Here is a 27,824-nt window from a genome sequence, read left to right as displayed (position 1 = left end):
TCTCTTCTGGCTCTTCCCGAGAGACTGGGACACCTGTCCACCCCAGTCCACGCACCGTGACTCCCTACAGACCCAGACCCTCCCAAACCGGACGGGGCAGGGGAGCTGGACGAACCCGGTCCGGGAGCACAGGCACCTGTATGTGATATGCTTCTGCCGCCACTTCTGACCCGTCAGGGCGTAACGCTTGTTCCTCCGCCTGCGGCTCAGGTGCGGGTGGTCCGGGACTCCACACCGGGGCTTCTTCATCCACCTGCAGAGAGAGAGCACACAACACTCTGAGAGAGAAAGAAGGGTGAGGGCCAACTTTCCCTGGGGCCACAGACACCCCGGCCCATGGCTGAAAAACCCGGCAACTAAAAATAAACCATTCTTGGACAAGCAAGCTGGCTATGGAATCGTCTCGTTTGCGTGTACTGGTTCTTCTTTGGGGAGTGGCAGACTCTCATGATGGAGTCATTTCTGTGACGGTCACCTATCATTCACGGGACCGCTTCAGTGGAGGTAGGGCGGGCTAGTGGAGAGGACAAGGGGCTGGGAGCCAGGATACTCGGGCCCAGTCCCCTCTCTCCCTGCCACCATGTGACCTTGGGCAAGCCACTTAACCTCTCCCGGGCTCAGAGGAGGCTAGCAGAGAGAGCACCTCATCAACATCGGACCTGACAAACAGAGATGATGGCTATTGCTCTGTGTCTCCTATTCTGGGATAGCTAGGAAACCAAATAGATACAGGCTATTGTTCTGAGGAAAGTGAAGTGACATGACCATCCTTACTGCACGACTTTTTCGACAGCTGGATCACAGCCAGGCTGTTGTATGCTTTCAAACACTCTAACTAGGTTTGGCAAGGAATGGCAGGGAAAGAAAGAGAAAAACCGCAGGACGCAATGAAGCCAGGGCGCCAGCCGGCTGACATTTCCCAGAGGACTCAGGCACTCTCGGGGACCTCGGCATGGTTCTGCCAGAGGTGGACAGCTAGACCCGCCCCTGATGTGGAGCTGAGATTTCCTACGGCCTCTCCCAGAGGAAAGGCTGCTTTCTGCTTGCTGTTCTCTTCTCTGCTCGATGCTCTCCACTGTCCACTCCCGCCAGCCTGAGAACCAGCCAGAAGCTGGGGAGCTTTCTCTTTCTCTGCTTAATCAAATCCCACAGTAAAATGGGCCAGCGCCAGAAAGGTTTTGTGCTGCCGGCGTCATCTGGGCCCTTTAGTGCCCTCAAGTCTGGTGGACTGCAGTGACCGGTCCCACTCTGCGCCTTCACCCATAGGCAAATGAGCCCCATCTGATACTTCCTCGCCTGCCAGTGCGCCCAGCCGATTGGATTCCCTGGCACCTTAGGGGAACCAGGCTATGGGACCGGAGCCAGGTGGCAAGACTCCTGATTTTCCCCCTAAACCCAGGGTATAAGGGGAGAACGGTCCCTGAGCTTCTCAGGCCTTGACCAGGCCACAGGCCGTGACTCTCTGAGGTCCAGGGCCTCCAGTTGAAAATCTCAGCCTGGGAGTCTGCTTTTCCATCTCCTCTTCGTTTCTTCTCATTTGTCTAGTGGATAAAAAGTATTACTTGTTAGAAAACACGTCCAGGCAGAGGCTCACAGCTCTTCAGATGATTTACACGGGCTTCTGTTGGAGCCTGGGGAAACCACGTCGCCCCTCGTCATCTGGATGTTCTGTCTCTGTGTCACAGGGATTTTAACGTTGATCCCAGGAGAAGAGCCCAGCTGCTCCCCAATCCCGAATAATGACTTCTTTCACATCCTTCAGGGATCACTGCTTAGGACAGAACTACGAAAGGCAGTGGAAAGTCAGGGCATTTCTCCCAGGGGCAGAAAACTCCGAAAGAAGTGCCGGGCGGCGGCCAGCCCAAAGCCAGCTGGGCTACTCGGAGATCACCAAGAACTTTCAATTCCTTCCTGAGGAGCCAGCTTCTCTCCAATGGGTGAGAGTCCACCGGGGAGACCACGGCGACCGGAACGATCGTTGCGGCTAGAGGCCCGCCTCACGGAAAGCTCGCTGTCCTGCTGCCCAGCTACATCACCGCAAAATGTTTTTTAAATTTATTCCCCTGCCACCTCCGCCCACCACCCTCTGTTAGAAATCCGTCCACACTGGGGCCCCTTCCACCCACCTCATCGCACTGGCCCAGGGCCTTGCGCTCTGCAACCTGCCATCATCCTCTGACTCCAGCCCCATCCCCGCTTGCCCGGCCTGGGTCCCCCAAGGCCAAAGAAGGGGGTGGACACGAGCCTCAGCCACCTAAGCACCAAGGGACCTGATTGCACGCTGGCAGGTGAGGAAGTGCTGGATGGGGCTCCACTGCCTGTGGGCGGAGGCGCCGAGTGGGACGGGTCACCGTGATCCACTAGACTTGAGGGCACCCTAAAGGCCCAGCAGAATGCATTTCCAGGCTTCTGGGAGCTCTTTCAAGTCAACGGGCCAAGGCAGCCGTTGGGAGGCTGCGAGGCCTGAAGTCCGTCTGCCCATCCGGAGTCTCCGTATGCTGATGGTGACGGCATTCTTCGAGAGCCCGCGCAGGAAGACAGCAGATGGTTACGAGGCTCGTGGCAGAGTCAGTGCGGAGGGACGGACGGGTGATTTTGCCCACGCGAGGACCCTGGCCGAGACCCCTTCGGGCCAGGAAGGAGCTGCCCCCACCTCAGCCGCTCTCTTCAGCAGAATGGAGGCGCGAGCTCCAGTCCTGAGGGTCCACTAGTTAGGCCATACGCCCCCCAGCCCGCTGGGACAGACAGAGAAGCTGCCCTTGTCTTCACCCTGTAGGATGCCTTGAGGCAGGCCTGGGTGAAACAAAGCCCATTGACGTAGAAGGGGGGCTGGGTTCCAGGCAGCAGGAAATCAGGATCCAAAGAGGTCAAACTCCACTGAGGTGGCCAAAGTGTTCTGGGGGAAGGCTCCGCAGGCCAGAGGAGGCAAGCAGCCTCAGAGCCCATCGCTAGCTGGAGCTCCGCAGGCAAAATGGGGTGGTGCGGTGCCCATCAAAGTCATCGCTAATCCGTAAAATGACAAGATGGACCTGGATCCAGTCGCGGGGAACTGGAACCGGGCCAGTCTCCCGGCCTTGAAGGGATACGCAGTCTCAGCGCAACTCTGCAGGGCCGGGCCGGTGTGCGGGAAAGGCTTTGGCCGCCCTGCACGGGAGGGGTATGGGCCCAGTCCCAGCCCCCCAAGCTGGTGGGCAATACAGATGCTCTCTGCCATGAGTACCTTGACCTCAAAATGCAACTGTCCAGCTGACTGGCTGCAGGAGTATGAGGATAGAGGGGTTGGGGTGAGGGGGAGAGAGAGACGGGGGCTGCTGGCTGGGACAAATCTTCAGGATGGAGGAGGTGCCCAAACCTGTCTGCCTTAGCCTCTTCCCTCTGCCCACCCTCAGTTCTCCAGCACCGGCTGGGTGGCCCGGGGGCATGTGACCGGAGCCCAGGGTGGCTAGGTGAAGCCCTGGCATCAGGCGAGAACGGCTGCTGGGCGAGGAGCTGCAGTAGAGTGACTGCCCCGCCCCCAGGGCAGAAGCACTGCTTTAAGGACCCACCAAGGCACAGCTTCAAGTGGAGTGGCATCGTAGACTCCAGGGAAGGAACGGTTCACACCTCAGCTGGGCGCACCACAGTCAGAGACGGGCGGCACTTTCTGGGCAAGGGGGCTGGGCTGGGGGATTGGGACGGAAATGGGCACCAGCACCCCCAGGCTCTCAAAAGCAGCTGGGCTGCACGTGAAGGGCCGGGAGGGTTTGTGGGCAGAGTGGAAGGGACGGTGGTCACACATCAGCCTTTTAAGCCACTCCCGCACGTGTGCATACACCACATGCACACATGCCCGCAGAGAGACACACACCCACATACACTCACCACAAGCTGTCCCCTTCACGCACGATGGACAAGAAAACCTATTTTGGCATCTTCTGTTGTCAATTCTGGCTGTGCGGTGCCAGAGGTACTACGTTCCTGTTGCTTCTCTTCAGGAGACGCCCTGTGACAGCAGACTGTCACCGTCCAGGGCTGCTGACCCAGGAGATGCCCTGGGACTGCAGAGCCTCTGCCCGGAGCAGGGACTTCATAAATGTCTGGGTTGATGATGCCAACGGCAAAACTTACTTTTAAATCCCAGCTCATGAGAAAAACAACCTCAAAGTCAGACCAACTGTGCTGAAAATCAGAATTCTCCCCTGTCCAGCAATAACTCAAAAGAGAGCAAACTAGGCAACTTGCCCTTTCCGGGACAGTGTTTTGTTCTCTATCTCCCCATTTTAGACTGTGAGCCCACTGTTGGGTAGGGACTGTCTCTATAATGTTGCCAACTTGGACTTCCCAAGCGCTTAGTACAGTGCTCTGCACACAGTAAGCGCTCAATAAATACGACTGATTGATTGATAAATCCTTACTAAGCCAACGCTCTCCAGGCTCAACTCGTGCTTTAAAAAGAGCCTCTATGGTCTTAGTCCGGGCTGGTTGGACTGAACTCCAAAGAGGCTTCAGGAAAGGACCCACAAGAGCGACACGCACACAATCTCCATCCCCCCAGACTTGGAAATAGAATTCACTCCCTCAGCCCCAAAGGATCAATACAACTCCGTTCATGCTCTACATGACATTACCTAGGGCATTACAAATGATAACTGTTGAAGGCCCACAACATTTTAGAAGGGAGGGGAGGGTCTAAATAGACCCACTTAGAGCTAGGAAAACCACGGAGAAGCGCAGTGTCTGCCTAAGGTATCCCAGTGAATCGCTGGCATAACTAGGTCAAGAGTGGGAGGAGAGGGAGGGTGTGGGATGGGGCTCGGCTGGAGGGGGTCCAATCCCAGGAATGCCAAAACTCCAAGAACCACCTGACCTCACACTTCAAGTTGCCCCATTCCCAGGGCAGGGGCGGCCCTGGCCTTCACAGCCCGGACTCAGTGTGCGTCACGAAGCCACAGTGCCTTTGACCATCAGAGCATCCTTCCCATATCCTTCCCTCCCTCCCTATCTCCTTTCCTCCCTCCCCACCTCCTTCCCTCCCTCCCCAGGACTAAGGACCGCCCTGTGCCAAACAGGTCCATTTCCTCTGGTGGGAGGAACAGCGGACGGCGTCGCTGCCCGCAGGATTCCTCCGTCATTCCCCAGATCGGATCCTTTAGCCCTGCGGCTCCCCGCTGAGGGTGACTGTCCTGGCACAAGCCAGAGTCACCCCAGAGACAGACATTCCTGAGGAGAAACCGAATCCCTTGGGCTCCCTGTCGGCCGACTACAGTGGCTCTCTGAGCAGCCCCGATCCTTCCGGCCCGCCTAACCGCTGACAGCGGGAAGACGGGAACATTGTCAAGGCTCGCGGACATATTGGGAGACTCATCACATGATTCAGATGGTTCCAAGGCCATGGAGGAGCCCAGCTTTGTGCCAGAGCGGTCAGATGGAAAATAAGTCTAAAAAGTTCAAAAGGTAGGAAAACCTCTGCAAATCTTACTCAATTGTCGTCTGATCCAGTACTCCTGTTACTGGGATCCCATAAAACTGCTGCATAGTGGCAACTGCGGACTGCAAAGCTTTTCCTGAGTGCAGAGCAGACATTCGGGTGTCATTGGGAAGCAAATAGCCATATGATTTTAGCCAATTCTGAAAAATAGGAGAAAGAGAAGGTATCAGCACAGTGGGGTATCGTCAGAAATACAGAAAGGGTATCTTCTTCCTTCAAAGCTTGCATCCTCCTCAAACCCCGAATCAAACTCTCAATTAAGCCTCGCCCATAATTCGATCCGTCACTCACACTACCCTATTTCTGAAAGGAAAAAAATCCGCCCCCACCAATTTCAATTCAATTCATTCGTATGTACTGAGCGCTTACTGTGTGCACAGCACTGTACTAAGTGCTATGGAAGTCCAAGATGGCAACATATAGAGATGGTCCCTACCCAACAGTGGGCTCACAGTCTAGAAGGGAGATGATCTGATGATCTGGCTTATCGCGGAGCACAACCAGGCAGGCCATGGCCAGGGGCCCACCACCTAAGGTGGCACCTACTCTACTGGACAGTAAGGCTTTGGAGATCAGGGACCAAACTATTTGGCCAAGGAAACCGGAGACGGGGCAGAGGCTCTGCAGAACTCTCTTAGCAGGCCAGTGCCAACTCCACCTGGGCAGAGGGAACGGGAAATTTGCCAAGGCCAGGGGGTTCCCAGGAAACCCTGAAAAACTACGGGGCTCCAGACCCAAAGGGGTCTGATGGAGCACGACGTGCCTGGTGATCTGGCCGAATCCAAAAACACTTCAGCAACAGGAGGGAAGTTCCCAGACTGAGCCCCTTCCTTCCTCTCCCCCACGTCCCCCTCTCCATCCCCCCCATCTTACCTCCTTCCCTTCCCCACAGCACCTGTATATATGTATATATGTTTGCACATATTTATTACTCTATTTATGTATTTATTTTACTTGTACATATCTATTCTATTTATTTTATTTTGTTAGTATGTTTGGTTTTGTTCTCTGTCTCCCCCTTTTAGACTGTGAGCCCACTGTTGGGTAGGGACTGTCTCTAGATGTTGCCAATTTGTACTTCCCAAGCGCTTAGTACAGTGCTCTGCACATAGTAAGCGCTCAATAAATACGATTGATGATGATGATGATGATGAAGTAGAGCAGGGTCCAAAGAAGGGCATCTCTGTGGTGGGTGCACTTTGTTTCATGCCTGCACGGGTGGATTCGCAGGTGGTGAATAATAATAAAATAATAATAATGTTGGTATTTGTTAAGCGCTTACTATGTGCAAAGCACTGTTCTAAGCGCGGGGGTAGATACAAGGTAATCAGGTTGTCCTACGTGGGGTTTACAGTCTTCATCCCCATTTTACAGATGAGGGAACTGAGGCCCAGAGAAGTGAAGTGACTTGCCCAAGGTCACACAGCTGACAAGTGGCAGAGCCGGGATTTGAACCCACAACCTCTGACTCCAAAGCCCGTGCTCTTTTCCACTGAGCCGCGCTGCTTCTCTAAGTGAGGGTGAAAGAAGGCTGAGGGCTAATCGGGCATTTCTGCTTCCAGGGGGCCGATCTACGAAAGCAATGTTGCAGTCACACGGTTAGAGCGTTACTCCAGGATGGAGAAATTCATGTTGTGGGAGCTGAGTGCCATAAAATCCTAAGTCCACTCGAGATGAGCAGGAAGCGTCCAGTTCAGCCTGTTGGAGGAGCAGGGATGGGCTGAGACCGCCCGATTTTGTCCCTCTCGCTCTCTTCCTCTGCCCACGGAAATTGGAGGTGATGTGTAGTCTTTCCCACTGGGAAGCCTAATGGCCTAGTGGATAGAGCAGGGGTCTGGGAGAAAGAAGAACCTGTGTTCTAATCAATCAATCAATTGTATTTATCGAGCGCTTACTGTGTGCAGAGCGTTGTACTAAGCACTTGGGAAGTACAAGTTGGAAATCCCTGCTCTGCCACTTGTCTGCTGTGTGACCTTGGGCAAATCACTTAACTTTTCTGTACCACTGTTACCTCATCTGTAAAACGGGGATTAAGACCGGGAGCCCCATGTGGGACATGAACTGTGTCCAACCCGATTAGCTTGTATCTACTTCAGCGCTTAGTACTGTGCCTGGCACATAGTAAGTGCTTCACAAATGCCATTAGAAAAAAATTAATCACCTCACTGGGCCAGGAAGGGAAGCCATCCATGGGATGGACAGATCAATCAATCAGTCGTATTTATTGAGTGCTTACTGTGTGTGGAGCACTGTACTAAGCGCTTGAGAAGTACAAGTTGGCAACATATAGAGACAGTCCCTACCCAACAGTGGGCTCACAGTCTAGAAGGACAGATGAGAGGACAGAGACAGGCACACATTTATACATCCCTATCTCCTCTGGGCAGGGAATGTGTCCCTTTGTTGTTGCACTGCACTCTCTCAAGCGCTTAGCATAGTGCTTTGCACATAGTAAGCGCTCAATAAATACAATGGAATAAATGAACGTCTGCTAATTCTTAGTACAGTCCTCTATTTGGACGTCCTTCCATCGCCTCAAACTTAACACGTTTAAACCAGAACTTCTAAAACTTCTTAGTACACTGCTCTGCACACAGTAAGCGCTCAATAAATACGATTGAATGAATAAAACGGTCAGTGTTCAATAAATACTATCGACTGACTGCTCTGCACATAGCGCTCAATAAATACCACTGATTGACTGATATATACATACATAGTGCCAGGAAAAGGTGCACCCAAATGAACTGCCAACTTGTACTTCCCAAGCGCTTGGTCCAGTGTGCTGCACACAGTAAGCGCTCAATAAATACGATTGAATGAATGAATGAATGAACTGGGAGAACAGAGCATCATCTGCTCCTGGGGTTTCCTTGCTCTAGCAGCCTCCCGAGTCCCCAAAAATCACAACCCAAGTTCCACTTCCTCCCGATTGACTCGGCCAGTTCTCCAGCTTCCCAGTGGGCCACCAGGTCAATCCCCCTTTCATCCTTTCCAACACCCTGAGAAACCTTCTGTAGACACATGACGCTTGTCCATGGCCTCCCGTTTTGGCTCGCGAGCTTGATGACTACTTTTTAAACAGTCCTTTCAGCGCTGGTCACTGTCTGGGTCTACCAATACAACTGTATTTTACTCTCCCAAGTGCTTACTGCAGTGCTCCACACACATTCAGTGCTCAAAACATATCACTGATTGACCGATCGCTGGGCATTCATTCAATCGCATTTATTGAGCTCTTACTGTGTGCAGAGCACTGTACTACGTGCTTGGGCGAGTACAATACAACTGTTTGAAGGTGAACAGGGGCACCCACCACCTCAAGGCCAAACGCTACCTCGGAACTTGGAAGCACAGGTGGGATGCCACCCCGGCAACTGAAACCGCTAGACATCCCGGGCCAGGAATCCAGAAGGTGTCCCTCGCCCCTGTGCCAACCAAATTAGAGTGGGGGCAGGAATGGAGATTGGACAAAAGGAAATCGGGAGCCCGACTTGGCCAGGAGGACAGGTGATAAATACCTGCCATCTCTGACATTCTGTGCAGTGGATCGAGGCTTGCAGCAGCTGGCTGTGTGGCACCTCTGCCCAGGTGTGGGATGCCCGCTCTGCCGGCACCAAGTGAGGAGTCTTGGGACAGGTGAGTGTCCTACTGAACGCTGCTCATGGGGCTGGGAGCTAGGGCACTTTGCCACATGCGTGTAATGCATAAATGGATTCCTCCAGAGTGGGAAGCGTTCACAGGCTTCGCCACATGCCAGGAACACATAAGGGAATTCATCCCGAGTGGGAAGCATCTGTGGGCGCGAACTAGGTGCTTCACCACGTGCGAGTAACAAATACGTGAATTCCTCCCGAGTGGGAAGCGTCTGTGGTCAGAAGGTATGTGCTTCGCCACGTGCCGATAACTTTTAAGCGTATTCCTCCCGAGAGGGAAGTTCAATCTGTCGCATGTGAATAACTAAAAATAAGTGTATTCCTCCCAAAAGGGAAGTTCAATTTGCCACATAGAATAAATCTTGCATGGCTCAGTCTTTCTGACTCTAGTCTCTCCCTCTCGCCACGCCAATCCTCCAACCCATCCTCGTATGACAGGTGAGAAACCCACTGTGACTCTCGGAGCTTCCCTTTAAGAGCTCAGAAACCGAAAGATGGAGGGACCTCACTCACCCTCGCTGGGGAGAGAGACGGGGGGACGCCAAGGGCCGTTAGCAGCCCTTGGGTGTTTTGAGTCCAAGATGCCCCCATGGTGGGGGGGACAACAGGAGCAGCTGTGAGAAGCCTGGGGGGTGAGGGCTCAGAGGAGGGGACTCTCCCTGGGCAGGGCCAAATGGGATGAGAGGGAGAAAAGTTCTTTGATTATCAGGACGCACCTGAGGGGAAGAACTGCAGAAATCAAAACCAGGCTTCAGAGGTGCAAAGAAGTAGAGAAAAGTCATCATCATCATCATCATCATCATCAATCGTATTTATTGAGTGCTTACTATGTGCAGAGCACTGTACTAAGCGCTTGGGAAGTACAAATTGGCAACATATAGAGACAGTCCCTACCCAACAGTGGGCTCACAGTCTAAAGTCAAAATATCTAGGTCTTTCCCCTACTCCCGATGTCTGAAAACAATATATGCTTCTCTGCCGCCCCTCGCGCCCCCACTGCCCATTAGATGATAAATTCCTTGAGGACAGAAACCACAGCTTTAGCTTTTGCTGGACTCTCCCAAGAGCTCAATACCACACTCAAGTGCGCAAGAGGCGCTCACTATGTACCACCAATCGATTGACTACTACAGTACGGAAGGAACGCCGGGTTAGGAAAGCCCATTCTGAGCTGCTGGAGCCCTGGGGCCTGGCCTGGCAGCTGAGAAGGGCCAGAGGTGTGGATCTGAGGGTGGGCGTGGAAGCGGGGAGAGGGAGGAGGAGAAAGAGGGGCATGGAAAAGGGGGAAAGGGAGGAGGAGGGAGAGAGGAATGGGAAGGGGGCTCGGGAGGAGGACGGGGAAACTTTTGGACAGACCTTGTTGAGAGATATGGGCGGGAGGCTGGGCTTCCCACCAAAAGTGCTGGGCTGCAGACAGTCAGGGCAGCAGACAGTGAGGGGGAGCCAGCCCCCTCGGGGTAGGGGCTGAAGAGCTCCGGGGCACACCACTGGGCCTGTGGGACCAGGAAAGACCGAAGGGCTAACAGTAATAATAATAATAATGGCATTTATTAAGCGCTTACTATGTGCAAAGCACTGTTCTAAGCGCTGGGGTGGTTACAAGGCGATCAGGTTGTCCCACGGGGGGCTCACAGTCTTAATCCCCATTTTCCAGATGAGGTAACTGAGGCACAGAGAAGTTAAGTGACTTGCCCAAAGGCACACAGCTGACAATTGGAAGAGGCGGGATATGAACCCGGGACCCCTGACTCCTCTTTCCACTGAGCCACGCTGCTGCTTCTTAACAGTAGAGCAGGGGGTGGTCTCAGAGGCGAAATGTCATGGCTGTCGGACCCCACGGAATTACCGGGAAGGAGCTGTGGCCAACGCTCCACCACCCGGCTCGCCTGTCCCGCCCCCTGCCCTCCCCGCACTCTGGCAGGGCCCTGTGCGACCCGCTGCGACAACCCCACGCCTCACGCGGCCTCCAATGCCGCAGAACCTCCTCTACTGTTCTGCAAGCCCCTTCGGCCGGTTCAGCTGGGACAATAATAATAATAATAACATTTATTAAGCGCTTACTATGTGCAAGGCACTGTTCTAAGCACTGGTGGTATACAAGGTGATCAGGTTGTCTCACGTGGGGCTCTCAGTCTTCATCCCCATTTTCCAGATGAGGTAACTGAGGCCCAGAGAAGTGAAGTGACTTGCCCAAAGTCACACAGCTGACAAGTGGCACGGCCAGACAACCCACTCTGTGCCCAAAAGCCCGACCTGCTTATTTTGTTAGTATTATTTATTTTATTTTGTTAGGATGTTTGGTTTTGTTCTCTGTCTCCCCCTTTTAGACTGTGAGCCCACTGTTGGGTAGGGACTGTCTCTATATGTTGCCAACTTGTACTTCCCAAGCGCTTAGTCCAGTGCTCTGCACACAGTAAGCGCTCAATAAATACGATTGATTGATTGATTGATTGATTCCCATGACCCCACCCGAGCAACAGATGCAGAGAAGCAGCAGGGCTTAGTAGATAGAGCACAGGCCCGGGAGTCAGTAGGATCTGGGTTCTAGTTCCGGCTCCACCGCTTGTCTGCTGTGTGACTTCGGGCAAGTCGCTTATGTTCTCTGTGTCTCAGTACCTTCATCTGTGAAATGGGGATTATGACTGTGAGCCCCATGTGGGACAAGGACCAACTTGACTACTTTATATCTACCCCAACGTTTAGAACAGTGCCTGGCACAAAACAAATACCATTTAAAAAAAATAAAATGGACCAGGTCGCCCAACCGACTGACTTTCAGGCAGGCAGCCCTCCCTTGGGAAAGGGCCCTTGGGGGTGCCCGGCCCTGCAGCTGCTGCATTTGATTAACCAATTCTCCATTCCCCAGTTATAAACTATCCCAGCACTGTGAAAACCAGTGAATGGGTCAGCCCTGTAAAAGTGCAAGAAAGCATTCTAATAATTCACAGTTCCATGGCCAGGGTGGAGAAGTTGATTGATCGCCTAAGAATAGCTAGGCTGCTATGATCATTGGGCCATATTCACTTTTGCCTCTTTTGTCCCTGGATTATGGCAGAGAGTTTGCTCAAAAAGAGCCTGTCCTTTCTTGACACTCTGGCACGGGCGTTGTGCCCGTCTGTCGGCAGCAGCCGGCTCCCTGTTTTCAGCAGTTGACCAAAATGTGTCGATAGAGCAGGTGTTGGGTAGGGGTGAGGTGGGCCCCACTCCCTGACTGGGGACCAAATCAATCAATCAATCAATCGTATTTATTGAGCGCTTACTGTGTGCACAGCACTGTACTAAGCGCTTGGGAAGTACAAGTTGGCAACATACAGAGACAGTCCCTACCCAACAGTGGGCTCACAGTCTAAAAAGGGGAGACAGAGAACAGAACCATACTAACAAAATAAAATAAATAGAATAGATATGTACAGGATAAATAGAGTAATAAATATGTACAAACATATATACACATATACAGGTGCTGTGGGGAAGGGAAGGAGGTAAGATGGGGGGATGGAGAGGGGGAAATAGGAAGGACCCTCTCCTCTCTCCCATTGTTATTCCCCACCTCAGAGAAGAGAGAGAGAGTGTGTGTTTGTGTTTGTGTGTGTGTGTGTACACACACAAGACTGGTGTGAAATGGTCGCCACAGCACAGTTCCCCTCCCCTTGGCTACATATGCTGCCCTGGTTCCAGGAAGTGTCCTAGAGAGGGTAAAACCAGGGAAGCCTCATTCAGGCCCTTATTGTAGGCCCCAAAACATCTAGGCCTGCCTGGCCCCCAGAGACATCATCCTCCCCTTCCTATCATTTATTTTCTATCCTGCCTCCCCAGCTAGACTGCCAGCTCCTTTGGGGGCGGGGATCAAGTTTACTAACTCACTGGATTCTCCCAAGCGCTCAGTACAGTGCTCTGCATACAGTAGGTGTTCGTCAAATACTACTGATTAAACTCCAAGGCTGCTCTGCCCCAAGCAAGATCATCTACACCACAGAGGCTCTCAGAGATGGGAACGTCAGCCTTTTTCCAAATATCCCCACCAAAATACCAGCCACCTGGACAAGAGCAGGCTGGGATTAAACCGTATAAAGGAAGGGTGGTCACCTAGCAACCAAGTCCCTGGTGGGGGGAGAAGGATGGGGGGGAGGGGGGTGGACAGGGAGGCGTGACCATTCCAAGGCCTCATTTCCCGACTGCCCAACTTGGAAAACTTATTTACAAAACCAACCGTCTAGGGCTGCTAGACCGTAAACAACCTGAGGTCAGGGATTGTGTTTAAATGCAGAGTGTTTCATACAGTGCTCTACACAGATCAATCAATCAATCGTATTTATTGAGCGCTTACTGTGTGCACCTTGGACATACCACTGATGGCCAGATGGAAGTGGAGTTCCACCCAGTTTTAGCCAATAAGAAAAAAATGGGGCAGGGCTTAATCTAGCAGCAATAGCTCATGTATGCATCTGTATATTTACAGACATATATATCTGTTCTATATCTGTAATTTATGTATTTATACTAATGTCTTGTCTCCCTCTCTAGACTGTAAGCTTGTTGTGGGCACGGAATGTGCCTGTTTATTGCTATACGGCACTTTCTAAAGTGCGTAGTACAGTGCTCTGCACACAGTAAGCGTTCAATCAATACGACAATGAATGGATGTTCTTCCGAGTGGCCATATTCTCGGGAAGGGGGTGTTGGGTAAAGCTTGCAGGCCCTGGAGTCCACAATTCATGCCTAAGGGGATGGAGGAGAGGGGAGATAAAGGAGATGGTGCAGAAGAAGGCAGAGAATCAGAGCCGGAGACCAAGCACGATGAAAGCACCTCGACAGACTTGCCCAGGACCACATCCCGGGGAAAAGTAAAACAGCAGAGACAACAGAAAGGTCAAGAAGCAAGTGCTCAGCTCAACTGTCACTGCTGTCCACTCCAGAGTGAAGAGGGCTGGGGGCGGTGGGACAAACAATCAATCGTATTTATTGAGCACTTACGGAGTGCAGAGCACTGTACTAAGCGCTTGGGAAGTACAAGTCGGCAACACATAGAGACAGTCCCTACCCAACAGCGGGCTCACAGTCTATAAAAAATGAGAGGGTACACCTCAGCTACCATTTCCCTTACCTCCTCTGCCGCCGTCGCACTGCTCTGGACTCCCGGCCATCGCCGCTGGAACCCAAAGCCAAGATCCGGGAAGTCCTGTTGGCCCTTCACCCGGCCGGGGGATCCGGGGACCAAACTCGGTGGTGGCGGGGGGCTGGGGGGGATCCTGCCCGGGTGGGAGGACTGAGGGAGGGAAAGACGGATGGAGACGGTTCTGGCATCGAGTTTGAGAACTCCAGATGTGGAAAATTAAACCAAGAGAAACCGATCAGGCAGAGAAGGGTTATTCAGAAGTCAGGAGGACTCTTGGAAGACCTCAGTGAAATAGGAAGCGGAGTTCTAATTTCCTCAAATAAACCTGTGGTGCCCAAGGAGCCACGAGTTGGCAGAGGGACCAGAGCTCCGGCGTGAAGCCAAGACCGGCAGCCTCCTGACTCGGGGCAGATGGGCCCAGCGGGCTCCTTCCCCGGCCCAATGCCATGGGGCACGAGGGAGGCCGGACCGGCTCGGCCCCGAGGCGGCTCTGCCCACCTCGGGCAGGGCGGGGGGGCTTTTTGGTTAGCTTCAAAGGCATCCCCAACCTGAGCAAGCCAGCCCAATGGATCTGCATTCTTCTCCCTTTCAATTTTCCTGCAGCCCCACTGGGGATTAGGCGGGGGTGGGATGGGGATGAAGGGGCACCAAGCTACAGAAAGAGGCTAGAACCCGGATGGTTGGCCAATTCCCGGCACTTCACCCCCTCTACCCGGGCTCTTCAAGCTTTGTTCCCCAGTCCAACAACCGTGCAGGTGCGCGCATACACGCACACTGGCATGCACACACAAACTCCCCCTCAATCAGGAGCACTCTGCTTGCCCCATGTGCCTTCTCTGGCTTCCTCTTGGCTGTTTGGGTGAGGACATTACGGTACCTCTCTGTTTGCTACTGACTCTCCTTATGCCACACCGGGTTCCCTGGTAGAGGGGTGTGTTTCTTGGGGTCCGTCTGGGCTGCCCCTCGGAGGCAAATCCGATTGCTCTGGCCTTGTTGCCCCCTGCCTCGGCCCGCTGTCGGCCCCTCTCCCAGTGCCTCGCCCCTAAAAGCCCCAATTCTCACCCAGGCATTTTGGGGCTTGGCGTTTCACACAAGCCCCAAAACGGCCAAAATTGGGCTGCGTGCAGAAAGCTTCCAGGGAATCAGCCAGATTTTGTAAACCAAACGAGAGTCACTACAAGCCCCGCAGAAGATTTAGCCTAGCCATGCAGCCTGGAAATGTTGGTCACTCGTTCATTCAATTCATTCATTCAACCGTATTTATTGAGCGCTTACTGTGTGCAGAGCACAGTACTCAGCGCTTGGGAAGTACAAGTTGGCAACATATAAAGACGGTCCCTACCCAAAAGTGGGCTCACAGTCTTGAAGGCGGAGACAGAGAACAAAACATATTAACAAAATAAAATAATTAGAATAAATATGTACAAATAAAATAAATAAATAAATAGAGTCACTGAATGATGCAGGCAAACTCCCGGCAAAGTCAAGCTCCTAACCTGCTTGATGTCTGTTGGACTTAAGACGGGGACGACGATGCTATTTGTTACGTGCTCACTGTGTGTCAAGCATCATCATCATCATCAATCGTATTTATTGAGCGCTTACTGTGTGCAGAGCACTGTACTAAGCGCTTGGGAAGTACAAATTGGCAACATATAGAGACAGTCCCTACCCAACAGTGGGCTCACAGTCTAAAAGCACTGTTCTAAGCGCTGGAGTACACACGAGCTAATCAGATAGTACACAGCCCGTCCCATATATGGTGGTTTACAGTCTTAATCCCCATTTTACAGATGAGGTAACAGGCACAGAGAAGTGACGTGACTTGCCCAAGGTCACGCAGCAGACAAGTGGTGGCACCGGGACTAGAACCCAGGTCCTTCTAACTCACAGGCCCATGCTCTACCCATTAGGCCACGCCGCTTCCTTCCAGGGAGGAACTGTACCCCTGACTTGGCTGAAAATGCAGATGCTCATGCCCCAGGGCCCACCTCCTGGCCAGGTCAGGTTCATCATCATCATCATCATCAATCGTATTTATTGAGCACTTACTGTGTGCAGAGCACTGTACTAAGTGCTTGGGAAGTACAAGTTGGCAACACATAGAGACAGTCCCTACCCAACAGTGGGTTTGGGAGAAGGCTGGTGGGGAGACAGGACAGGAGCCAGAAACCAGCCCGACGGACAACGAGAGATAATAATAATAATAATGATGATGATGGCATTTGTTAAGCGCTTACTATGTGCAAACCGCTGTTCTAAGCGCTGGGGGGATACAAGGTGATCAGGTTGTCCCATGTGGGGCTCACAGTCTAAATCCCATTTTACAGATGAGGGAACTGAGGCTCAGAAGTTAAGTGACTTGCCCAAGGTCACACAGCAGACATGTGGTGGAGCCGGGATTCAAACCCATGACCTCTGACTCCAAAGCCCGGGCTCTTTCCACTGAGCCACGCTGTTTCTCTAGCCACGCTGTGCCTCATTCTTGCCTGTCCCGCCGTCGACCCCCGGCCCACGTCATCCCCCTGGCCTGGAATGCCCTCCCTCCCTCCCCACACGCGCCAAGCTTGCTCTCTTCCTCCCTTCAAGGCCCTACTGAGAGCTCACCTCCTCCAGGAGGCCTTCCCACACTGAGCCCCCTCCTTCCTCTCCCCCTCCTCCCCCTCTCCATCCCCCCGCCTTACCTCCTTCCCTTCCCCACAGCACCTGTATATATGTATATATGTCTGTACGTATTTATTACTCTATTTATTTTACTTGTACATATCTATTCTATTTATTTTGTTAATATGTTTTGTTCTCTGTCTCCCCCTTCTAGCCTGTGAGCCCACTGTTGGGTAGGGACCATCTCTATATGTTGCCAACTTGTACTTCCCAAGCGCTTAGTACAGTGCTCTGCACACAGTAAGCGCTCAATAAATACGACTGATTGATCCATTGATTGATTCTCTAGATGTGAGAACGGGCAGGACAATCTTCCAGGTTGCCCCTGGATCCTGGGCAGCTGGAGATGGTGGCGGGCAGGGGGGGGGGGGGGGGGAAACAGGACAAGTGTCTTACTGGTCCCCCAGTGCAGGTACATGGGCGAAGGTTCCCAAGCGCTTAGTACAGTGCTCTGCACACAGTAAGCGCTCAATAAATATGACTGAATGAAAGGGTAGGAGCCATTTCTCATCCATCTCTTTAATCTTTTGACCAGTCGTCTACGATCCTTGGCTATTTCGGGTCTGTTTTTAGGGACCGGGCCCCCCATCCCAACCCCACCGAAATGCACTCACTATTATTATTCTATTTATTTTATTAATGATTTGTATTTATTATTCTATTTATTTTGATGCTGTTGATGCCTGCCTACCTGTTTTGTTTTGTCGTCTGTCTACCCCTTTCTAGACTGTGAACCCGCTGTTGGGTAGGGATTGTCTCTGTCGCCTAATTGTACTTTCCAAGCGCTTAGTACAGTGCACTGTACACAGTAAGCGCTAAATAAATGCGATTGAATGAATGAATGAAGGGCTGGTGAGGCCACTTCACATAGTTCTGCTCCCCTTATGACCCCAGTTCCCTCCAGTATAGATGAGGGGCCTCACTTCCTACTTCTCCTCTGGATGAAAGATTAGAGGATCACGTGCTACCTCCCCCACTTTTTAACTGTGACCACGCAGACCCACCTGTTTGTCTTTCCAGAGGAATCAGGCCACTGACCCTACAAAAGCAATCAAAAGTAACCGAGGCACTTATGAAATCAGCACAGACCTTAAGATGAAAGACACGGTGTCACATACCACAAAAGGCAGTTATTATGGCTGTCACTCCCTGAATCTGGCCATGAATAGAGAGCTTCACCTCTAGCTTTCCCACACCCAACCCAGAGGTCCCGGGGTCCAAATCAATCAATCGCATTTATTGAGCGCTTACTGTGTGCAGAGCACCGTACTAAGCGCTTGGGAAGTACAAGCTGGCAACATATAGAGCACCTGTATATATGTATATATGTTTGTACATATTTTTATACTCTATTTATTTATTTATTTAATTTATTTGTACATATCTATTCTATTTATTTTATTTTGTTAGTATGTTTGGTTTTGTTCTCTGTCTCCCCCCTTTTTAAACTGTGAGCCCACTGTTGGGTAGGGACTGTCTCTATATGTTGCCAATTTGTACTTCCCAAGCGCTTAGTACAGTGCTCTGCACATAGTAAGCGCTTAATAAATACGATTGATGATGATGATGATGATATAGAGACAGTCCCTACCCAACAGTGGGCTCACAGCCTAGAATGTCTAGGATGTCCATCTATTTATCTATTTATCTATTTATTATCTATTTATTTATTTATTTTACTTGTACATATCTATTTATTTTATTTTGTTAGTATGTTTGGTTTTGTTCTCTTGTCTCCCCCTTTCAGACTGTGAGCCCAATGTTGGGTAGGGACTGTCTCTATATGTTGCCAATTTGTACTTCCCAAGCGCTTAGTACAGTGCTCTGCACATAGTAAGCGCTCAATAAATATGATTGATTGATTGATTGATGTCCAAAGACATCCACAGCTACTTGTACATTTCTATCCTACTTATTTTATTTTGTTGGTATGTTTGGTTCTGTTCTCTGTCTCCCCCTTTTAGACTGTGAGCCCACTGTTGGGTAGGGACTGTCTCTATGTGATGCCAATTTGTACTTCCCAAGCGCTTAGTACAGTGCTCTGCACATAGTAAGCGCTCAATAAATACGATTGATTGATTGATTGATTAAAGAAGGGAAGGGGCACTACGACTTGGGCATAAGCCTGCTACGGTGGTGGCAGAACCACCCACGGGTTCCTGACACAGCGGGCTGGGCGTGGAAACCACTAGTGTCTGACCTTGGAAGACCTGAACTCTTCAATCGATCGATCGATCCATCATATTTATTGAATGCTTACAGTGCGCAGAGCACTATACTAGCGCTTGGGAGAGTACACTGTAAGAGCTGGTAAACACATTCCTTGCCCACATCAAGCTTACAGTCTAGAGGGGGAGACGGACATTAATATAAATAAATTACGGATTTGCACAAAAGCGCTGCGGGGCCGAGGGAGGGGTGAATGAAGGGAGCAAATCCAAGGCGAAGGAGGAGGCCGAAGGGAGTGGGAGAGAAGGGAGGGGGGCTTAGTCAGGGAAAGCCTCTTGAAGGAGAGGTGCCTTCAATAAGGCTTTGAAGGTGGAAAGTGTGATTGATAGACAACTGCCGAACCTACGCTAATCAGTTTCATAAAAAGTGACAACCACAATAGGCAAACGGTTACAACACTTTCCAGCTGGGAGCACAGGTGCACCAGCTCCTGTGGCCATGGGGAGAGCGAGACCCGCCGAAGAGTGAAGCGGGGCAGTCAGAGAACCCAGGAGGAGACAGCGGGTCAGCAAAAAGTGGGGGGACTCAGAGGCCCAGCAGGCGAGAAGACCCTGTAGCCACGGGTGTTCATTAGAAGACACACTGGGGTTCACCAGTTTACGGACATTATGACACGTAGCCCATCTTTTTGAATAATTTGCTTGACAGACCAGCCTAGTGCCCTAACCGCTCCAGAATTACAATGACAAACATCCTCATTTTTATCAGGAGCCTCTTCCCTCCCTCTCCCTTCAAATAATAATAGCATTTATTAAGTGCTTACTATGTGCAAAGCACTGTTCTAAGCGCTGGGGAGGTGACAAGGTGATCAGGTTGCCCCACGGGGGGCTCACAGTCTTAACCCCCATTTTACAGATGAGGGAATGGAGGCACAGAGAAGTGAAGTGACTTGCCCAGTCACACAGCTGACAACTGGCAGAGTTGGGATTTGAACCCATGACCTCTGACTCCAAAGTCCATGCTCTTTCCACTGAGCCACACTGCTTCTAAGCCGGCAGACCAGGGTGCTCCCCTCTTCCAAGTCCTCTAGAAATCACACCTCCTCCAGAAAGCCTGCCCTGATTCATCGTCAATCACCTCAAGATCTATTCCCCAAACTACCACTTGAGCATTTCTGCATTTAGTGCTTGTAATAATAATAATAATAATGGCATTTATTAAGCGCTTACTATGTGCAAAGCATGTTCTAAGCGCTGGGGAGTTTACAAGGTGATCAGGTTGTCCCACGGGGGGCTCACAGTCTTCATCCCCATTTTACAGATGAGGGAACTGAGGCCCAGAGAAGTGAAGTAACTTACCCAAAGTCACAAAGCTGACAAGTGGCGGAGCCGGGATTTGAACCGATGACCTCTGACTCCAAAGCTGCTGCTTGTGCACCCATTCCCTTCCCCATAGAGAAGCGGCGTGGCTCAGTGGAAAGAGCCCGGGCTTTGGAGTCAGAGGTCACAGGTTCAAATCCCAGCTCCCCCAATTGTCAGCTGTGTGACCTTGGGCAAGTCACTTAACTTCTCTGTGCCTCGGTTACCTCATCTGTAAAATGGAGATTAAGACTGTGACCCCCCCCCACCCCGTGGGACAACCTGATCACCTTGTAACCACCCCAGCACTTAGAACAGTGCTTTGCACATAGTAAGCACTTAATAAATGCCATCATCATTATTATTATTACCCCCAGGGCACCGCTTCACACTCCATTGCTTCCTCCCACCCTAACCTGTTTTACTGTCTGCTTTCCCAGCTACAGGGTAAACTCCCTGAGGGGAAGAAACACATCTACTACTTCTACTGTCCTCTCCCAACAGCCGCGGCTCAGTGGAAAGACCCCAGGCTTTGGAGTCAGAGGTCATGGGTTCAAATCCTGGCTCCGCCACATGTCAGCTGTGTGTCTCTGGGCAAGTCACTTAACTTCTCAGGGCCTGTTACCTCATCTGTTGAAATGGGGATTAAAACTGTGAGCCCCTTGTGGGACAACCTGATCGCCTTGTAACCTCCCCAGCACTCAGAACAGTGCTTTGCACACAGTAAGTGCTTAATAAATGCCATCACCATCATCATGGTACACACTACGGATGTCCTCCCCCGATACTGGGTCATTATGAAATAGGGTTGACTAATGTCCCACTAAGCCCGCAGAGACAATCTCCACACCATCTATAATAATAATAATAATGGCATTGATTAAGCGCTTACTATGTGCAAAGCACTGTTCTAAGCGCTGGGGAGGTTACAAGGTGATCAGGTTGACCCACGTGGGGCTCACAGTCTTAGTCCCCATTTTACAGATGAGGTAATGAGGCCCAGAGAAGTTAAGTGACTTGCCCAAAGTCAAACAGCTGACAATTGGCGGAGCCGGGGTTTGAACCCATGACCTCTGACTCCAAAGCCCGGGCTCTTTTCCACTGAGCCATGCTGCTTCTCTATCTATGATACCAGGGCATCAGCTGAGGTTCCTTCCAAAGAAAGGAGGCCCGCCCCAAACCCAGAAGCAGAGGTCTTGGTCCAGTGGAAGCCCTTCTATGGACAGAAGGATGGACGTGGCCAAGAAGGGCCAAGGCTGCCGGGATGACTGGTGGGTGGAGCAGCAACCCTGGGGAGAGGGAGCCCAAAAAGATCAGGCCTCCTCTGTGTGGAACGGTGAGGACTGAGAGAGGGCATGATTGGAGGTGACAAAACCATTTGAAAAGCAGTGTGGTCTAATGAGGCCTAAAAGGTCTCCCCCTTTTAGACTGTGAGCCCACTGTTGGGTAGGGACTGTCTCTGTATGTTGCCAACTTGTACTTCCCAAGCGCTTAGTACAGTGCTCCGCACACAGTAAACGCTCAATAAATACGATTGATGATGATGATGATGATGAATAGAGCGTGGGCCTGGGAGTCGGAAGGACCCGGAGTCGGAGGCACTCCCTTGGTGACCTCATTCGCTCCCACGGCTTCAACTATCATCTCTACGCTGATGACACCCAGATCTACATCTCTGCCCCTGCTCTCTCCCCCTCCCTCCAGGCTCGCATCTCCTCCTGCCTTCAGGACATCTCCATCTGGATGTCCGCCCGCCACCTAAAGCTCAACATGTCCAAGACTGAACTCCTTGTCTTCCCTCCCAAACCTTGCCCTCTCCCTGACTTTCCCATCTCTGTTGACGGCACTACCATCCTTCCCATCTCACAAGCCCGCAACCTTGGTGTCATCCTCGACTCCGCTCTCTCCTTCACCCCTCACATCCAAGCCGTCACCAAAACCTGCCGGTCTCAGCTCCACATCATTGCCAAGATCCGCCCTTTCCTCTCCATCCCAACTGCTACCCTGCTCCTTCAAGCTCTCATCCTATCCCGTCTGGACTACTGCATCAGCCTTCTCTCTGATCTCCCATCCTCGTGTCTCTCTCCACTTCAATCCATACTTCATGCTGCTGCCCGGATTATCTTTGTCCAGAAACGCTCTGGGCATATTACTCCCCTCCTCAAAAATCTCCAGTGGCTACCAATCAATCTGCGCATCAGGCAGAAACTCCTCACCCTGGGCTTCAAGGCTGTCCATCCATCCCCTCGCCCCCTCCTACCTCACCTCCTTTCTGTCCTTCTCCAGCCCAGCCCACACCCTCCGCTCCTCCACCGCTAATCTCCTCACGGTACCTCGTTCTCGCCTGTCCCGCCATCGACCCCCGGCCCACGTCATCCCCTGGGCCTGGAATGCCCTGCTCCCTCTAACCATCCGCCAAGCTAGCTCCCCTCCTCCCTTCAAGGCCCTGCTGAGAGCTCACCTCCTCCAGGAGGCCTTCCCAGACTGAGCCCCTTCCTTCCTCTCCCCCTCGTCCCCCTCTCCATCCCCCCATCTTACCTCCTTCCCTTCCCCACAGCACCTGTATATATGTTTGTACATATTTATTACTCTATTTATTTATTTTGCTTGTACATAGCAATTCTATTTATTTTATTTTGTTAGTATGTTTGGTTTTGTTCTCTGTCTCCCCCTTTTAGACTGTGAGCCCACTGTTGGGTAGGGACTGTCTCTAGATGTTGCCAATTTGTACTTCCCAAGCGCTTAGTACAGTGCTCTGCACATAGTAAGCGCTCAATAAATACGATTGATGATGACCCGAGTTCTAATCCCGGTTCTGCCACTTGTCTGCTGTGTAACCTCGTGCAAGTCACTTCACTTCTCTGTGCTTCAGTTACCTCATCTGAAAATGGGGATTAAGACTGTGAGCCTGATGTGGGACACGGACTGTGTCCAACCTGATTAGCTTGTATCTACCCCAGTGCCTACACGGTATCTGGCACATAGTAAGCGCTTAAGTACCATTTAAAAAAAAAGGGAGATGTAGATGGGACAAGCCTTTTCATGGTCACCGGCAGCCCTCCCCAGAGTGTGGGGAGTGCACATATTTATTACTCTATTTATTTATTTATTTATTTTACTTGTACATATCTATCCTATTTATTTTATTTTGTTAGTATGTTTGGTTTTGTTCTCTGTCTCCCCCTTTTAGACTGTGAGCCCACTGTTGGGTAGGGACTGTCTCTATATGTTGCCAATTTGTACTTCCCAAGCGCTTAGTACAGTGCTCTGCACATAGTAAGCGCTCAATAAATACGATTGATGATGATGATGATGTGGGGGTTGGAGGTTCCCAGCAAGCCTGAGGAAATACTCCATCCAATTCATTCATTCATTCAATCGTATTTATTGAGCGCTTACTGTGTGCAGAGCACTGGACTAAGCGCTTGGGAAGTACAAGTTGGCAACATCGAGAGACGGTCCCTACCCAACAGCGGGCTCACAGTCTAGAAGTGAGTGGGGAGAGCCCAGAACAGGCTCACACAGGAAACTGTCCTGTCAGAAACCACCCACGGGGTCAAGAAGGGGTTGGCTGGGTCTTCAACGGGAAACCGTAGCTGATCATTTGAAGAAAAGGGCACACAGTAAGCACTCGATAAATACGACTGATTGATTGATGATTGATAGATGTTGCCAATTTGTACTTCCCAAGCGCTTAGTACAGTGCTCTGCACATAGTAAGCGCTCAATAAATATGATTGATGATGATGATGATTGAGATCAGAGAGTAGAACCAGGAAGGCAACCCTCACTCTCTATCTTCAAGCATCCTCCGTTGCCATTTTGAGAGACAGAGCCGTGGGGAGGGTGGACCACCAGTCTGGTGCCAAAGGGCCTCTGTCCTTCTATGGGCCCATGGGGGTGGCACTGCTGAAGGGATCTTAAAGGTTGAGGGTGACAGCGGGGGTCCCGGCTTCGACTTCTGTTCGGGTGACCTGGCATCAGCCGCTTCACTTGTGCTTTGTTTTCCTTTATCCATCGGTGCATTGGGAATACCGGCATGAGGTTTGCCTCGATGTAGTACATCTCCAAATCCCAGCTCCGGCTCGCCACTTTACTGTGCCGTGGAGCAGGGGATAGGGGAGCTGTGGGGGGAGCCTTCACCTGAACCCCGGTGCCACGGCACCTACCGCCAGCCTTACGGGCGCAGAGGATGGAGGGGAAAAGGGAAGCGGATCTCCGTGCCAGCCGTGGACCCCGGTCCCCCGGCCTATGAGTTTCTTCCTTCTGCCTCACTGAAAACATCTCCTGGCTAGATCGTAGCTCCTTCTCTGGTCAGGGCAGGAGCCGACCAGGGAGCCCCCGGCTCCAGCACCTAGAAATCTCAAAAGCTCAGCTGCGCTGGCGTTCTGGCAGCTTTGGGGGTGTCTTCGGTGACATATTCTCCAAGAACTTGCCTGGTCCAAGTCAGTCTCTCTTCCTGAGGGGTCTCAACGACAGAGAAAGATCGCACAAGGTTGCCCCAAATGAAGGACGTGAAAAGAAACAAAACAGGGGGAAAAAGTGCGGGGACTTGCTGGACTGTCCCCAGGGAGAAATCTTGGACGTGCAGCGGCCCAAGGACATGGGGCTGGCAGCCACAGTCCTCGCACCAAGACCCACTCTGACTCATTGGATAAAGCTCTGTGCTAGCCACGCTAGCCGGTTGCGGTGGGTTGGGAAGGAAGAGCGCGACGGGAGCCATGTTCGTGGCCCACCTCCATCTGAAAGTAGTAAGGAAAAGGAAGAGGAGAGGAGAAAGCCCCTTTCTTCCCACATGATGACTGGGCTGTGCTGGGGAAAGCCCACCCACTCCTTCCAAACCGTCACAGGCCTGCTGTTCCCCAGCCGAAAGCGACAGACGGGCCTCCCTGGGGCCTGGAGACCTGGCTCGAACCAGCCTGGGAGCGCAGGCCCGGGCCCGGCCGAGGCCTCGCAGCTCATCTGTCCCTGCCGAGGCCTCGCAGCTCATCTGCCCCTTCCCCGGGCTTATTATTCAGGTCAAATCCTGAGGGGTGGCTCAGTTTCTGCTGGCCTCATTGTCCAGGGAGCTCAGCTTCCCTCCCCCACGGGTTAGAAGAGCCCTCGAACTCCTCCTGGTCTTTCTCCCATTCCAATAAACAGCAACTCCTGTCTGGCAAGGCTTACTGCCACCCGGGGAGGCCGGGGAGGTGGTGGTCGCTGGCTGGGGTCTGGCAGGAGGGAACCTAGGGAGCTGAAAGGAAGCCCTGGTCTTTGTGAAGGAAGAAAGCAGAGGGAGACTCAAGCTCCCTGAGCCCGATGTTCCAGTACTTGGTCTTTCTACACCTTCTAGACTGTGAGCCCGCTGTTGGGTAGGGACCGTCTCTATATGTTGCCAACTTGGAAATATATGTATACATTTGTAAGTATTTATTACTCTATTTATTTACTATTTATTACTCTATTTAATAGACTTTATTACTCTATTTATTCATTTATTTTACTAGTACATATCCTATTTATTCTATTTTGTTAATAATGTTTTGTTTTGTTCCCTGTCTCCCCCTTCTAGACTGTGAGCCCACTGTTGGGTAGGGACCGTCTCTATATGTTGCCAACTTGGACTTCCCAAGCGCTTAGTACAGTGCTCTGCACACAGTAAGCGCTCAATAAATACGATTGATGGATTGATTGATTCTACTCTGAACCGTCATGGCCAGGGGCTTCATCCGGTGGGGCGCCCAAGGCAACAGTATCTCTCCACGTGAATCGAGGAAGCGCTACACTGCCCCGCTTCCACCCAAGTCTCATTCCTGCTGGCAGGTCAGTGTACCTGGGACCCTGGGAGGGCCAAACTGGGGTCTGGTGGTGATCAAGATCCTGTAAAGGGGACCGGCAGCGGGGGTCTGCGAGACGACCATGGGTACAAATGTCTGCAGGAGGAAAGGGAAAGGAGAAAAAAGGAAAGAGGAAGGGAAGGAGAGGAAGGAGGGTGGGGAGGAGGAGGGAGAAGAGGGGAAGGAGGGGAAAGGGTGGGGGAAGGGAGGTTCCACACCCAAGGAGCAGCTGACAGATCAGAGTGGATCGAACTGTGGTGAACCCACAGGTTGTGTCTGAGGCCGAAGTAAAAAGCTAGATGTGAATAAATCACTACGATGACCAGTTGGCACCCGCCCAGACGTCCTGAAAGAACTCAGAGGGGAAGTGAGATGGCGTCACCTCCCAATGGCAACTGGGCCATGGGACTTGCCTGGGGCCCAGCTGACCCCAAGGAGAGGTTCCAGAAAAGACCCCAGCCCTGACTGGCTAGTGAGCTTCTCTCTTACAGCTGGCAAGTAAGTACAGTCTGGGATGACTTTAGTCGGAAGAAGCCCGTGGGGAAGGAGAAAATCAGGTTTCTGAACAGAGAAATCCCACCTCAATGAGCTGCCACTGCAGTTCTCGGAAAGGTCCAAAAGGCACCCAGACACACACACACCCCTTGGGGTTTTGTCCACGATGACAATTAGTTCATGGGATGGACATTTTCTGTCTCCCACTATGGCTGCCCGGTTCTAAGCTGGGCACTGGTGATTGCCCAAATAGCTCAGGCGCCAGTGGGCTCCCCGGCACCTGGGCAGCGTGTCCGTGGCTCAGACTTGGAGGAACCAAGTCGAGCGGGTCCTCAGGTGCGTGTTCAAAGGAAGATGGAGAAGGTGTGGATAGAGGGTAAGTGGCCTGCGCCTCTGCTCCCAGTCTAAAAGCACAAATTGTGGCCCCGCCGCCCCTCACAAGCCTCTAGAGATTTTGGGTCCTCTCTCTGCCTTCATCACAAGCCAAGACCTGACTTCTCTGTCTAGTCAGCAGCAGCAACGGCAGCCAGGGCTTGGCAAGGGGGAAAAAAAGCAGAGGGGCACTACACGACTCCCAGTAATAATAATAATAGTATTTGTTAAGCACTTAGTATGTGCCAAGCACTGTTCTAAGCACTGGGATAGATATGGGGTAATCAGGTTGCCCCACATGGGGCCTCACAGTTTAAATCCCCATTTTACAAATGAGGTCACTGAGGCACAGAGAAGTTAAGTGACTTGCCCAAAGTCACACAGATGATAAGTGGCGGAGCCACGATTAGAACCCATGACCTCTGACTCCCAAGCCATGCTCTTTCCACTAAGCCAAGCTGCCCCCAGTTCTCCGGCCCCGACAAGTAGCTTTAGGTTGCGAGCAGCTAGCTCCCAGGTTGGATCAACTTTCTTCCATGTTAATGAATCAAGCAGTCAATCATATTTATGGAGCACTTACTCTGAGGAGAGCACTGTACTAAGCACTTGGGAGAGTATAATATAACAACATAACAGACACATTCCCTGTCCACAGTGATCTTAGAGTCTAAAGGGGAAAATAAACATTAATATAAAAACTTATGGCTATGT

At 51.7% G+C, this 27,824-nt stretch overlaps 1 protein-coding gene across 1 annotated transcript in view; it reads right to left on the bottom strand.

Annotated features, from left to right (window-relative positions):
- The window catches only part of MMP24 (matrix metallopeptidase 24), a 57,014-nt gene that overhangs the window by 14,359 nt on the left and 14,831 nt on the right, over window positions 1–27,824 (bottom strand). The window contains exons 6-7 of the mRNA XM_038757158.1: window positions 5,459–5,607; window positions 116–253 (exon numbers count right to left, since the gene is read on the bottom strand). Of these exons, the coding sequence (XP_038613086.1) occupies window positions 116–253; window positions 5,459–5,607 (287 nt within the window). The remainder of the gene's footprint in view (window positions 1–115; window positions 254–5,458; window positions 5,608–27,824) is intronic.

Source organism: Tachyglossus aculeatus, chromosome 15, assembly GCF_015852505.1.
Source record: "Tachyglossus aculeatus isolate mTacAcu1 chromosome 15, mTacAcu1.pri, whole genome shotgun sequence".
Lineage (NCBI taxonomy): Eukaryota > Metazoa > Chordata > Mammalia > Monotremata > Tachyglossidae > Tachyglossus > Tachyglossus aculeatus.
Note: the sequence above shows the minus strand (reverse complement) of the source record. Positions and strands in the feature narration are given on the sequence as shown.